Genomic DNA, 13,586 nt, shown 5'->3' with positions numbered 1-13,586 from the left:
AGAGAGAGAGAGAGAGAGAGAGAGAGAGAGAGAGAGAGAGAGAGAGAGAGAGAGAGAGAGAGAGAGAGAGAGAGAGAGAGAGAGAAAGGGAAATAGCGCGAGAAAAAGTTGAACTTTCACTTTCAAAGTTGAAAAACATGATTGTAAAATGGGACCGGATGCTGCTCGATTGACTTGGAGAACAGTCCTCATGTTGGTTTGGTTGGTTGCTTTGGCGATAGTTTGAAGCGCCCAACACAACCTAGCTTTGTGGGGTGTCTATTGACATCATAACATGAGAAATGGTCTACTTGATGAAATTCATTTTGAGTGATCTCCATACGATGATGATCTAATGGGTCTGTCACAAAGCAACTCTCATACATGCTCTTTTTCTCATGAATGAAATGTTTTCTACACGTTTCGATTTGAATGCCTGGATCTCTTCTATTCGTCATGTTTTGTCAACACCATAATCAACATTGACCTAAGTGATAAGAACAATGATGAACTGACGGACCGCCTCAAGTATATTACATTCCACCGCATTAAGAAACATCATGTAATCTGTGCGGTGTGTAAAGGTCACGCCTCTATCTAAACAGAACATCGGCCGATGATACTGCTGAGGGACAGCGCCTGCCAAAAGTATTTGAACCCTCGAGGGCAGTATTCATAGAACTCCCGTCTTGACCAAGTAACTTCAAACAGAAAGCCGATCTATTTAACGGTTCACGTTACATCTCACACATTTTTGCACGTATGTAAACGATTTAAACCAGATCTTTCTTCGATTTAATATAGACACGTTTCAAGTAGGAATGCACATTAAAGTGGTAACTGTTTCTTGACTGAAATCTTGTGACCCCAGAGGTGTTTGTTCATTCTATTCGAACTAGTTTCCACATGTGAATGCCCCATAATCTACTCTATCAACTCATCGTGGGCATTGAAAAGTGCCGCTGATTGAAGTTTATGGAAACTAAACATGTCGTTGCACTGTCGGCAAAATCTGTGAAAATGTTTCCCTAATCGTTCGTTTGTTCGAAAAGAAGAGTGAAAGCTACGAAGACGACGACGACGAGCGCAGGATAATTTAATCGTTGAACATATTCGAAGGCCCACGGGAGAAGGCCTATAAAGTAGTGTGCTTGCCGCCATTATAGTAGTGGCCATTAACAAGTGAATGCGAAATGTTTCAATGCATAATTCAGCAACGCAACGGATGGATCCATCAACCCAGCCCCGAGTTCCGGGATGTGTTTCCAGGTAATATTTATCTTCGTATGCCTGTTTTATTTATCACAAAAATGTAACAAGACATTGTGAATCGTTCCGAAGAGATGCGTGGTCTATCAAGACTGCGCTTAATATCAGGTTCATAATCAAATGTAGATGCGCGATCTGTGGTACAACGCTTGGTCGTGCTTGGTTATTTATGTTGAACGACGAAAAAGAAACCAATTGTCCATGACCACATTTTGTGAAAAACAGTTTGAATGCCATTCATTAAGCACACGAATGGTTCAGGCATACATTAAGCCGCGTTTTTATGTGATCTTTTGCCTATGAGAATGGCGAATGCAAAAGCGAGTGTACTGTTGTGAGATTTGTACACGGTTTACATATGCAAAACACGATCCGACGGCTAGACAATCAACGACACGGCTGAATAATGAGTTGAACCACAAAACATTATGAATAAAAGCCGGAAAACGTCGGACAGCTGCATTTTTTCGGTTCGTGGTCTCGCGGCTTTCTCGCTACCTTTTTCCCTTGGCTAAAAGGGCTTTCCTTTGCAGTTACTGACGGTTTTGGTATTTTTCCAAATAATAGATTTTATCTAGTTCATTTCACCAACAAAAAGTAACATGTAATTGGGCATGTGAATAGCATTAATCTCGGAAACTATATGTTCAACGTACCATTGTTGACCATTCTGTATTTCCTGTCGCAAACCACGAACCTTGGATTTGAATTTATTTTGAAACTTGGAAACATTGACCTCTGAAGATGAGTTTCAACGGAATAGTTTGTCAGGGCGTATAAAGTGCCTTATATAGCACATGAAAGTAAAATTCCTGTATGGCATTCGGTTCGGAAGGCTGTAATTCTATGTGTCTCACTTTGAGCAATCACCCCAAAAAGTATTGTCCTCTCTCTTACATCAGATCCCACTAGTAAAGTCTCCATTTTAATCCATGGGCCAGAAACCCTGTGCAGGGTGTAACCAGAACGAAAGGGAGCAGTATTTTCGAAACATAGGGGAAGAATCGTCCCGTCCTTAGTCACACTATTCCATACGGTGCGTTAAAGCGTTGCAGGAAACTGTAGATCAAATAGGGCGGCACGGCTCTAGACTCCTACGCACACATGATTTCCGAACCACAGAAGACCAACCATCGGCAGATGAGTCATCCGTCGGGAGAAGAGGGCCCGCGGTTCCAAATAAACGGAAGCAATTTGTTTGTGACGCTTGCGAGGCGGCATATACGGCTGCGGGATCAATGTTTGTTTCGTTGTTGGCTTTGGAAAAGAAATGGAAGACACCCGCCTTTTGCGGAGCGGACCACCGGACGATACATAATACCGCGGTGCGCACACCTCGCGACCTCAACCGACCACCGATGGCGGCCCGTAAAAGCAGTAAATGCATCAGCCATAACGAGCTTGAACGTGTTAAATGTGTGCAATCCAACGGCGTGTCTGATTGTTTTGGATGTTCACAGCCGCGCGCGACTCACGGTTTTTTTCTTTTCCGCCTTGATGCGGATGTGACTTAATTCTGGCAGTAAATAATAGAGGAAGGAACGGATGTGACCGTTATATTTACCATTCTGGGGTCGACAAGCAGTAACTTTGGTATGTAACTGCGCTACCTTTATCCTTTACACTAAATGATGTTTAAAAATGATGTCCATTTTGTGTGATATTTGCTGCATTTGTTGGTGTAAGGATTGCTAAATCAATAATGATATAACATAATAAAAGTAGAAATACCGTTTTGTTGACCCCGTGATGGCTGTGGGACTTCCGGTGTGCGAGACGTCTGAAACTATGCCCGCATATGTGTGCTTCGCTACGTCTGTAGGTGATCGTCAAGAGATCACTGCTGGCGTAACAAGAACTGCAACTCTGTTTGTGCACGTCATTTTTATGTTAGTATGTTATTTTCGGCCGACACTTTAAGAAAACTGGGCCAACTGGCAGACATCGTCACGAGACACATGCGTTCTTGTGTGATGTGTGCTCGTGAGTTTAGGAAGGCCTAAACAGGGTACCAAAATGTGTTTTTTGTGTGGAAATATATGTGCATAACTTTGCCAAAATTCTGAAATGGCACTAAAAAAATTAAATAAAACATTCAATAGGACATGATGAGTGATACATAAAGTAGTACCGAGAAGCGAATCAAACCCGTTTCAGCCTGTCATCGTCTTTTCTGAGTAAAAGTCGCTGGGGTCGTTCCGACGTATGGACACACATGGTTCTGTGTCTTAATTCAATTTACAAGTCATTAACGATCTCTTTCTTGCATGATCCTTCTTTCGCCAGACATTCGACAGCAGCTCAATGAACAGCTCAAGTTTCTCGATGTGCGCATGGAAGCGCAGATCGCGTTGGTGCAGGAGCTGCAAGATTTCTTCCGGCGGCGCGGCGAAGTGGAGCTCGATTACAGCAAAAGTTTGGACAAATTAACCAAAAGCCTGCAACTGCGCCACAAGGAGCAGCGACAAAAGTGAGTCCTACTGTTGCGCTTATCGTGTAACGGGCTGTTCAATATTCTATTTTCTCACTATCTTTCTTCGCAGACGGGAGCAATGGCCTATGTTCTCATCGTACTCCTGCTGGCAGCAGCTGATCAACCAGACCAAGTCCCTGTCGCGGGACCACGCGGCAATGTCGGAAATATATTCCACGCACCTTGTGGCCCGTCTGCAAACGGTGTGGGACGATGTTCAGCGAATTTACAGAAAGGTTAGTGGCTGCATTTTGTCGGAGGCAAACGACGTTTGACTTGATAATTAATTGTCGCGGTTTTCCTCACCGTTCCGCAGTGCCGTGAGATCGGGTTCGAAACGCATGTCGAGATATTAAGAATTCTGCAGGAGCTGCATACCAATATGAAAACATACCACACCCTGCAGACGGATGCGAAGGAAGCGGAGAAGAAACTGCGTGCGGCCGAAAACCAGCGCATGAAACTGCAGCAGACCGTCCCGAAGGAGAAGCTGGAGCGGAGCAAAAAGTATCGACTGATCGAGAAGGAGGTGCTGAAGCGCAAAAATAAGTACACCGACGCAAGACTGAAGGCACTGAAGGCGAAGAACGAGTATCAGCTGTGTCTCGAGGCCTCCAACACAACGATTCACAAATATTTTGTCGAGGACCTGAGCGATCTTATCGATGTAAGTTGCATCGCCCACTAATGACCGCGCACCGCACTGATTTGATCGTCTTTTTGTAGTGTATGGATCTGGGCTTTCACTCGGTAGTTTCGCGGGCACTACTCATCCACGTCTCGGCCGACCAGGGACGTTGCCGAGCCGTGTTGCACAACGCCGAAACCCTGTCCCACATTGTCAACTCCATGGACAGTCGGGCGGATAAACAGAAATTTCTGGAGCAGCACAGTGCCGCCTTCATGATACCGAAACGACTCGAGTTCCAGGGCCAGGAAGAGGATGTCGAGCCGGAGCTCCAGAAGGCGCTGCACCAGGAGATGGAATCTCGACTGCAGCAGCTGGAGCAGCGTGTCAACAACTTGCGCATGGAGTCGGAAGAAATCTGGAAAACGTTGGAAACGGCCGAAATCAATCTATTGGACATTCTCAACACCAAGGACTATGATTGTACTGGTGCTTTCGGTGACGGTGCGGTTGCATTCCAGAAGGCCGAAAATGTTTCCGTCAAGCTACGATCCGATAAGAACGAAATCGAGGAGTTTTACATTACGGTACACTACCGGACTCGTCGCCAGCAGTTGGTTCCATTTTATAATTGCATACATTTCGTTTCGTACAGAAAATCAGAGAATATATTCTGGCCACATCAAGAATAGCGAGACTGGACTCGAAGGCCGAATATCTGCGCAACGCGCTGGCGAAGGATTCTGCCATTAAAACGGACACACTCGTCAAATCGAACGTTCCAAAGCGGAAGCGTATTGGGCGTATGAACAAATCGGGCCGACCGAAACTGTTTGGCGGTTCACTCGAAGAGTATCTCGAAGTATCTGGCGAAGAAATACCGCTCATTCTACGAAGCTGCATAAGAGTCATCAATCTCTACGGTAAGGGCATATAAATTCATCCGGCCCCAAACTGGGGGCATATTCACAGTCACATTGAAAGTAACTTTTGTAACTTTACGTACGCGTCTTTGCAGGATTGCATCACCAAGGCATATTCAGGGTGTCAGGATCTCAAGTAGAAATAAGTAACTTTAAAGAAGCGTTCGAACGCGGCGACGATCCGCTGGCCGATATGACAGACGCGTCCGATATCAATTCTGTGGCCGGTGTGCTAAAGCTCTACTTGCGAGAGCTGCGAGAACCGCTGTTTCCATTAATATACTTTGACCATTTCGTACAGCTGGCACGTAAGTGTTACAAACAGTGTATTCCGTGGTTCGTTTAGACTTTCATATTGTGTACTTCATTTTTTTTTGTCAGAACTGGACTCCAAACACGACATAGTATCGGGAATACGAAAGTTCTTCCAAAGTCTACCAAAGTCCGTTGTCGTGGTTATTAGGTACCTGTTCGCGTTTTTGAACCAGTAAGTATAGGGGATCCAGTGTCCAATAGATAAGTACGTGGGTTTGATGTTGAACGAATTTTCTCGCGCTCTGATCTATCGCAGTCTCTCTGAATATTCCGACGAAAATATGATGGATGCGTACAATCTGGCGATTTGCTTCGGACCAACGCTAATGCCTGCACCCGAGGACAAGGATCAGGTGCAGTATCAGAATCAGGTGAATGAACTGATCAAAAACATAATCGTACACCACGCGGAGCTCTTTCCAAAGGACCTGGGCGGAATAAACTACGAAAAGTTTATCACATCGGAAGCGTTTGAAGATATGTGAGTACTATTTAAATTTAAAATAGGCATCTTGTTTCTAGATCTCTTCCTGACGGGTTTCTAAATTATCCTGCGTAATTTCTAGTGACGTTGGTGAATCGCCTACCGAGCAAGTTTCGGAGGATCTGGACTCGGAAGTTTACCCATCCGAGGATGAGTCGGACACTTTTGAAGCGATTGTCCAGTTCGATTTCAATGCCCGATCCGAACGCGAGTTGTCGTTACGTAAAGGAGATACTGTGATACTGTACAATCAGGTTCGTATCGAAAGTGGAAAACTAAGCTATGGTCACGTTTATTTTCATACATTATTGTACTTGTCAACAGGTTTCCAATGATTGGTGGCGAGGTGCTGTCAAGGGTAAAACTGGACTAATCCCCGATAAATACATATCGCTTAAAATCAAGTACGTAACACCCCCTTTTACTGTTGCAGTTATTCCTCTTTCCTGTGTGTAACTAATGCATTATTGATTTATGGAATTCATTAATTCGATTCTCTATCTTAACATTTCCAGAGATGAAGATCGCGATAAGAGTGAGCATTTGAAATCATCCAGCTCCGAAGAGTCCGTTCGAAAGCGTCGTCCTAGTGGAAACATTTCGCTCAATAGCCAACTATCGATCTGCACACAGAACTCCAACACACTTTCCAACATCACGAGCGGAAGCGATTACACGGCATCAACCATAAGTGCTACAATAGCTCCCGGAGGTGTGTCTGGCTCCGCCGGTGAAGGCGGTATCGGTCCATCTGGAAGCAATTGTGGTGGATCTGCGGGGGCACTACTGTTGAGTGGTCCACTGGCGTCACCGGGGCATCCTCAGCATCAGAGCGTGCAGCATCCCTCACAGGCAACCACGGTAAACCATCCACCGAAACAGATGCCACAAGTGAGCACAGCCGTCACCCATCAACCACCTTTACCGACGGCGACTCACCACACGTTACCGGTGATTGGTGACAAGCTGGGAACCGACCTGAAGGACGTCGATTATATCCACTACGATAGTGTTGATCATTTAAAAACGTCGGCATACAGCTACCACGATGAACCGCACTCTTTTGAAAACTCTTTCGAGTTCGTCGAGGACATGAATCATTTCACATACGAGGTATTGGAGACAACCGTTTAACATTCGTGTATTTTCGTGTATTGTCGATGCTTTTTATTTGTGACCGTTGTACGCTAGTTTTGTCCATCAATCATGCCTTACGTGTGTGCCGCGAATGCTATCATACCCTGTGTGCGAGTGTGAAAAAGAAAAGTGGCATCACTTTCGTATATTAAAACAGCTTTGGCGGAAGGACATGTGTTTATTTGTGCTAAGTGAGCCGCTTTCAGTCAATCAATTTTGTTTCGATTATGTTTTATTACTCTGTTCGCCAGTAGCAATTTTTTTCGCGTTTTGCTGTAGCCTCGTTGGTTTGTAGCAAAGCCTTGCTTGCATAGAACAAACATAATTTTAGGTTGGCTTTGTTCGCTTATAAGATGCATGTGAATGTTCTTTGTTTTTAGTTTTTTGTCTCTCTCGTTTGTGTGCACCATCGCCAGGGATGTGCCGTTAGTAGTGTGTAAGAAATTGAAACTTTAGTAGCTATGTCGCCCTTTTAAACTAAGGTGTAAAGTCCTTCCTACTTTTCCTGGTTCAATGTTTTTTCTGCAGCTTCTTCCTGATTCTCGACAGGATGAATTTCTTACATTAGATGTATAGTATAGAACATATAAGTTAAGAACAGTAATTGAGGAAGTTGGTCTTGTAGCATAGCCACCACCATGGCTACTTGGGTAGCATAGCAACGGTTGATCAGTTGTATGATAGTGTCAAAACGATGTAAGGGTATCGACTAGTGGTGTGTCATTTTCATCTGCAAAACGCGTGTAACATGAGACGTCAATCATCAGAAGCTCGACCATAATGTTTCTGTCGTTTATTATCACTATCATCATCGAGACGAAAGGTGTTCTTTCTTGCTAATGATTAGAAGCCACAAAAATGACAAAAATAAGAAAACAAATAATCAGGTCATATTAGATATGACACGAAACAAGTGAAGACAATTTTCGCATAGGATTGCTTCACAATTTATTAGGAATTACACTAATACCCTAAGAGAGTCGAGTATATAATGGACTACATTTAAGATCATAATTTTGCTCATAAAGTTACATGAACAAATATATTATCGTGCTTTTTCCCTTAACGTGCAGTTCATTCAAAGTAATATTGCCAAGCATTGAGCCCCAAAGGGATTTTCTAAACAGAAACTTAACAGATGGTTTGTTTGGTTCTTTGGTTGTTCAGTATTTGCTGCTTGCGTGTATGTTTTTTGGTTTCAATTTTATTTTCCTTTCGTTATCCGTATTGATGTTATTTGTGAATTCATAAAATTATGGTAGGTACGAGCAGTTGTAACCCGTTTGTTAGGTGAGTGCACGTCCGCGTAAGTTGTATATTCTTTTTCCCATGTTTTTTGTATTTTCATAGTTTATTAGATTATAGAGTACTAGTAATTTCTAGACACTTTTCTTCGATATATCTTTTATTTTCATAAATTTTGTTCAAATCTGATTTACTTATATTACATAGATTAATTATACCATCGGCGATGTTACATTTCTTCAAATTTATACTAACGGCAAATTGTATTTATGTTCCATGTCTACGTAACATTTGGTAGTGGACAATGTCTTGTATTTTTCGATACTAACGAATTTTGAGCGTGATTTTATGATTCCCGATCTCGTTCATACCTAAACCCAAAAACCCAAAAATATGTTCTAAAAAATTTTCACCATCATCCAGCATATTCAAACATTATCACAATTTTCCTGAGGTCGTTACCATTGAATGCTGTTATATAATTTTAACCTTAAACAACCGTTTTTGCATCGCACATCTTAGAAAATACTGATTATTGTCATTGATGGGTTTTGAATGAATTTCAGACACAGAAGCCAGCGGAACCGATATATGCCGAGCCCACGAAAATCACTATCAACCGTGAGAAAACGCCGGCGACCGACACGGACACTAGCAGCAACACTAACGACGATGACACCGACAGTGTGGAGTTGCGTCCGAGGCTTGGTGGCATGGGTGACCCTTCGGAACACAGCAAATCAACGCTGGGGTTGAACCGTCGGAGCGAAACGACCCTTTCCGCTTCGAAACCGACTGGCAGTAGCGATGCGGAACAATCGAAACCAAGCAGTTCCGAGGAGCATTCCGAACCACCGAAACCGGCACGAAAGTATCATTCGAAAAGCTTCAGCTTATCAGAGAACAAGCTCTCGTTGGCGATTGGTGGAGTAGGTATGAGCGGAACGACAGGGAACGTGTTTCAGCACAATCGAGATCTGTGGCAGAAACGTGCGACACAGAGCTCCTATCAGAACCTGACGACATCGCGCATCTTGAGCCGAAATCGTATTGCGCCCGATCTGGTGATGGACCTCCCACCGTCGGCCATCGGTAAAGAGGAGGCCATACGTGTGTCGCGCGAGTCGCTCGATGCGGAACTGGAGGATATGACATCGGCGGAACGCTTCGCGGCCCAAAACCAGTGCACGCTCAAGAAAAACGAGCGTTTTTCGAACGAATCACCCGTGTACGAAAACAACACCGTCAAGAAAGAGGTTAAACTGGACGCGAAAGAACCTTCGTCGGTTGTGGAGAAGCCAAAAGTGGAAGTGAAACCACAGGATATCAGTATTAAGAGCTCCGGTGAGACAAATGCTTCTGTTAGCGTCGTGAGCGTAGACAATTCGAAGCTTATCGAGCCGTGCCCGAGTAAGCCGTGCACTGGCGCGGGAGTAAATGTAATTACTTCCTCGATTGCACCTACTGTTACCCTGGAAGAGGCACCGGAAGAATCGGCGTCTTCGATCGTGCCATCAGCTAGCGGTACCGATCTGGTCGGTGCCGCTGTACCGGTGAAAGAACTGAGCAAAAGTCCCATTCCAGCCCGAAATACACAGAAGTTTGTTTCGCAGTTTGCCGATTTGCACCTTACCGGCGGTTGCCTGATGAAGGCCGGCGAGGGAACATCGGCCGCTGGAGTTGCGTCCCTTACGCAGGAGCAGCAGGCAAAGAATCTGAGTTCGTTCAAACCGCAGGTTAAGTTTAAACCACAAATTTTGAAGAAACCCCAAGTGTTGCCTCCTCAAACCCCGGAAATGCAGCGTCGCAATGCTGATTAGAAGTGGGTTTTGTTCTCTCGCTCGAACACGTTTAACATGTAAAAGCGTTTGGCAGTGACGAGAACAATAACAATAGGAGGTCCAGCGTAGCAATGGGGCCTACTAGGCGACGATGCAGAAGAACAGTACACGTTTTAAACAGGGACTTGGTGGGAAAGGGATCTCAATCAAGCATACAGCGAAAGCAGAGTGCACTCGAAGTGACATATACTTGAACGAAGTTTACAAAATTTATACAATAACATCAAATTGGAACAATTAGTCATACGATGATGGTGTCGGATCGATATGATCGCGGGAAGGCTTTAGTTCTCCGTAAGCCACAGTGGCGGTGCCTAGTAACGTCCATTCGAATATCTAATCGATTTGCGTATGCGGTGTTCGGTAAGGGGAAGACGAAGGAAAGCATGATTGGGATTTTAGTGTTACGATCAAAGACGTTCGATTAAAACACCAATATTGCGAGTACGCACATTCATACTTCCAAAACTACACAGTAATAAAATACCCCACAACTTAACGACTAAGCCTAGACGACGCAATACACATCGCCCGTGATCAGGCCAACCAAATGAACCCACACAAACACTAAAATCCGTATTCCGTAGTGTAGCGTAGTAAAGTAGAGAGAAAGGAAAAGAGAGCTGATGTTTGGTAGACTGTAGGTTGCGAAAACGTAGGTTGGAGTAAAACATTGCCACAGAAAGCCATAATCTCCCACGTACCACGTTTCTGGTGTCTGCGGCCACATCAGACTCCCAGTGTGTTATACGAAGCAACGAAACTGAAACCTTTGAAATTCTGATAGTTTGTTATAGTTCGTAAAACAAAACATCGGGGAAAGTTTTATTTTCTCGACCACTCGGACTGTGTTCTAACGGTGCCGAATTTCGTTCGCCAATCCAGTGTGTTCCGAAACCCGTTTTTTTTTCTCCAGGCATTGGGTTGGTTTCAGAACATAGCATAAAACGCGCAACGGTGCTAACAGTAAATCCTTTGACTGATATGCGCAAGAATTTATTGCACCAACGATGAGCAAAGCATTTGATAGGCAACAACGGTGGCGACTAGAGAATGCGAAATATTTACATTGCTGTACCCACAGTAACGAATGAGCAGCCGCTACAGTGACGCGAAGCGATAGTAGTAGTAAAACCAGTAGAAGAGAATAAAATCGCACCTGGCCTCTGAACATGGACTGAATGAATGGCGCCTTTAGCTCGGACTAGTACGGATTCAAACTGCGTGGTTCATTTGATATTTTGTTTTTAACCTACATCTGGTTGAGCTACGGATTTGCGTGTCTCGAGCTGCGACCTGTGTGCAGTTTTTAACGATTTTTTTTTATAAAAAATTATTTTAAAATTTAAGACGCTCATAAACACATGCCAAAAGCCCCATGTAAATCAAAACCTATATCATCAACACTATAAAAACCATCGTCTAGTTCTTATACCCACATGCACCACCATGCTTTTCATTCCGGAGATACAGAGAAAATTATAGGGCAAGGGCAGAGGAAATGCTAGATGATTTAAAATCATAAACCGCTAACAATACGCACTAATACTATCTTCCTCTCTTTAGGCAACCAAGGAACCGGAACTAATGTATAGTATTTCTAACCTGTTAGAACACCCTATTCATAATCTCCTCATCCATTCTACAACACTGCGGTGTTGCCGTGCAGCATAAAGGATAATAAGTAACTTACACTTGAAGCACAAAACACAAACTAATAAACGAGCAAAGTCGTGTTCCTCCTCTTCCATTTAATCGAATGGTACCCCGGGCTTAGCGTCCTGTACTATCTGCGTTACTATTGAAACACAGAGTATTCTGGTTTTTTGCGTTGAAAAAGGATTCGCCCAGAATGTGTGCAAGCAGAACATACAAAAAACTAACCGTATCCACCATATATGCCGTCGCATCAATATAAGACATGTTGTTTTTTTTTTCATTTTCGGTACCAGAGCGTTAGGAGGAATTTTCTTTTTGCGCAAAGCCAAAATATAAACTACTTGGCAAGTCATCAGTGAGTGATATAACCTGCAGCAACTGTCCTATCACTATCAGTACCGATTAGTCTTCAAGTGGTAATAATGAAACGAAAATGACTGGCCCTGACCAAGAAATTATGACTGGTAGCGTGCGATGCATAGAGTCACAGAACTTGCATCGTCTCTAGTATAGCTCGCTTGCCATTTGTTTGCGCACGTGAAGATTTTGAGTATGTTTGATTAAATGCATGATCATCTTTTGTTCTCACCGGCGTCAAATGGAATCAAAAGCATAGTTTCGTTTTAGTGTACTATTCAAATCCATCCACGGGGGTTAACGCTTTTGCCGTTCACAAACCAGTGTTCGTGTTACGTGTTTTGTTACATTAGCTACGATTTTAAGTACGCTTTCATGATTTGTAGCGTACGCCAACACTCAAACGGTGCATAAATCGTGTTTATCAAAACGAATGAAATGAAGTCGCACAATAATGAACGCAAAAAAGGTGAACGGCGCGGACGCGACGGTATACACGATACATTAACTACCGAAGCAAAATAACGTAAAGCAAAGTATATATACATATACATATATACAGATATATATTTGAACAATCGATAATTCAATGAGAATCTGATATACAAATAAATGTGAAAGTAATAATCTCAAGCGGGCGGGTTTCGTCTTCTTTGTTTGGTTTTTAGCCAATTTAAACCAAAAGCATTGAATTGAAAACACCGACCACCAACGGACAAGAGCGTACTAAAAAGAGTTTTCCTTTATTTAAACCAAATAATTATAAGGATGGGTACCGTCACACATCAGTTTTAACGTTAACGCATTGGGTTTTCCACTTCCAGACTATTATTTATACATTTGATTTGGTCACTCCAAATCGCATTATGTTCGTAATGTGCTTATAATGTGCAAATTAGTCCACTCATCAGAAAGACGATGTTCACCGCAATAGTTCCAAACCGAATTTGATATCGCGACTCGGCCGTAGGGGGGAATTTTGGGACGATTACAACACTCGGGGCACTGGTGAGCAGCCTCGGCCACCGTCCTTGTAGTTCGTTAGTCACCCCGAGATGTTTGTCGAAATTGACACATGGACGCTAATGTGGCGGTCAATATGGAACAACGCATGCACGGCTCAATATACCGCGGGCTCACTCGATGCTTAAAGTGCCATTTGTTTCAGTCCCTTTTTGGAAGGCAAGGCGAAGGCTGCATAGTGAATTTGTGAAGACCGAAGAAACCCTCAACATGGTGTATCCACGGTCAGCACTCGCCCTGTGGGGAGCTACGA

General features: G+C 43.6%; 1 protein-coding gene across 1 annotated transcript in view; it reads left to right on the top strand.

The window, feature by feature from the left end:
* The window catches only part of LOC131205891 (SLIT-ROBO Rho GTPase-activating protein 1-like), a 20,988-nt gene extending 8,113 nt beyond the window's left edge, over positions 1 to 12,875 (top strand). The window contains exons 3-14 of the mRNA XM_058198188.1: positions 3,535 to 3,718; positions 3,792 to 3,957; positions 4,038 to 4,388; positions 4,448 to 4,936; positions 5,005 to 5,272; positions 5,368 to 5,580; positions 5,654 to 5,759; positions 5,844 to 6,068; positions 6,154 to 6,325; positions 6,396 to 6,475; positions 6,587 to 7,184; positions 9,020 to 12,875. Coding sequence (XP_058054171.1) covers positions 3,535 to 3,718; positions 3,792 to 3,957; positions 4,038 to 4,388; positions 4,448 to 4,936; positions 5,005 to 5,272; positions 5,368 to 5,580; positions 5,654 to 5,759; positions 5,844 to 6,068; positions 6,154 to 6,325; positions 6,396 to 6,475; positions 6,587 to 7,184; positions 9,020 to 10,273 — 4,106 coding nt within the window. The 3' untranslated portion in view covers positions 10,274 to 12,875. The remainder of the gene's footprint in view (positions 1 to 3,534; positions 3,719 to 3,791; positions 3,958 to 4,037; positions 4,389 to 4,447; positions 4,937 to 5,004; positions 5,273 to 5,367; positions 5,581 to 5,653; positions 5,760 to 5,843; positions 6,069 to 6,153; positions 6,326 to 6,395; positions 6,476 to 6,586; positions 7,185 to 9,019) is intronic.
* The last annotated feature ends 711 nt before the right edge of the window (positions 12,876 to 13,586 follow it).

The sequence above is a fragment of the Anopheles bellator genome, chromosome 1 (genome assembly GCF_943735745.2).
Source record: "Anopheles bellator chromosome 1, idAnoBellAS_SP24_06.2, whole genome shotgun sequence".
Classification (NCBI taxonomy): domain Eukaryota; kingdom Metazoa; phylum Arthropoda; class Insecta; order Diptera; family Culicidae; genus Anopheles; species Anopheles bellator.
The sequence above is the reverse complement of the archived record's forward strand: the minus strand, read 5'-3'. Positions and strand labels throughout refer to the sequence as shown.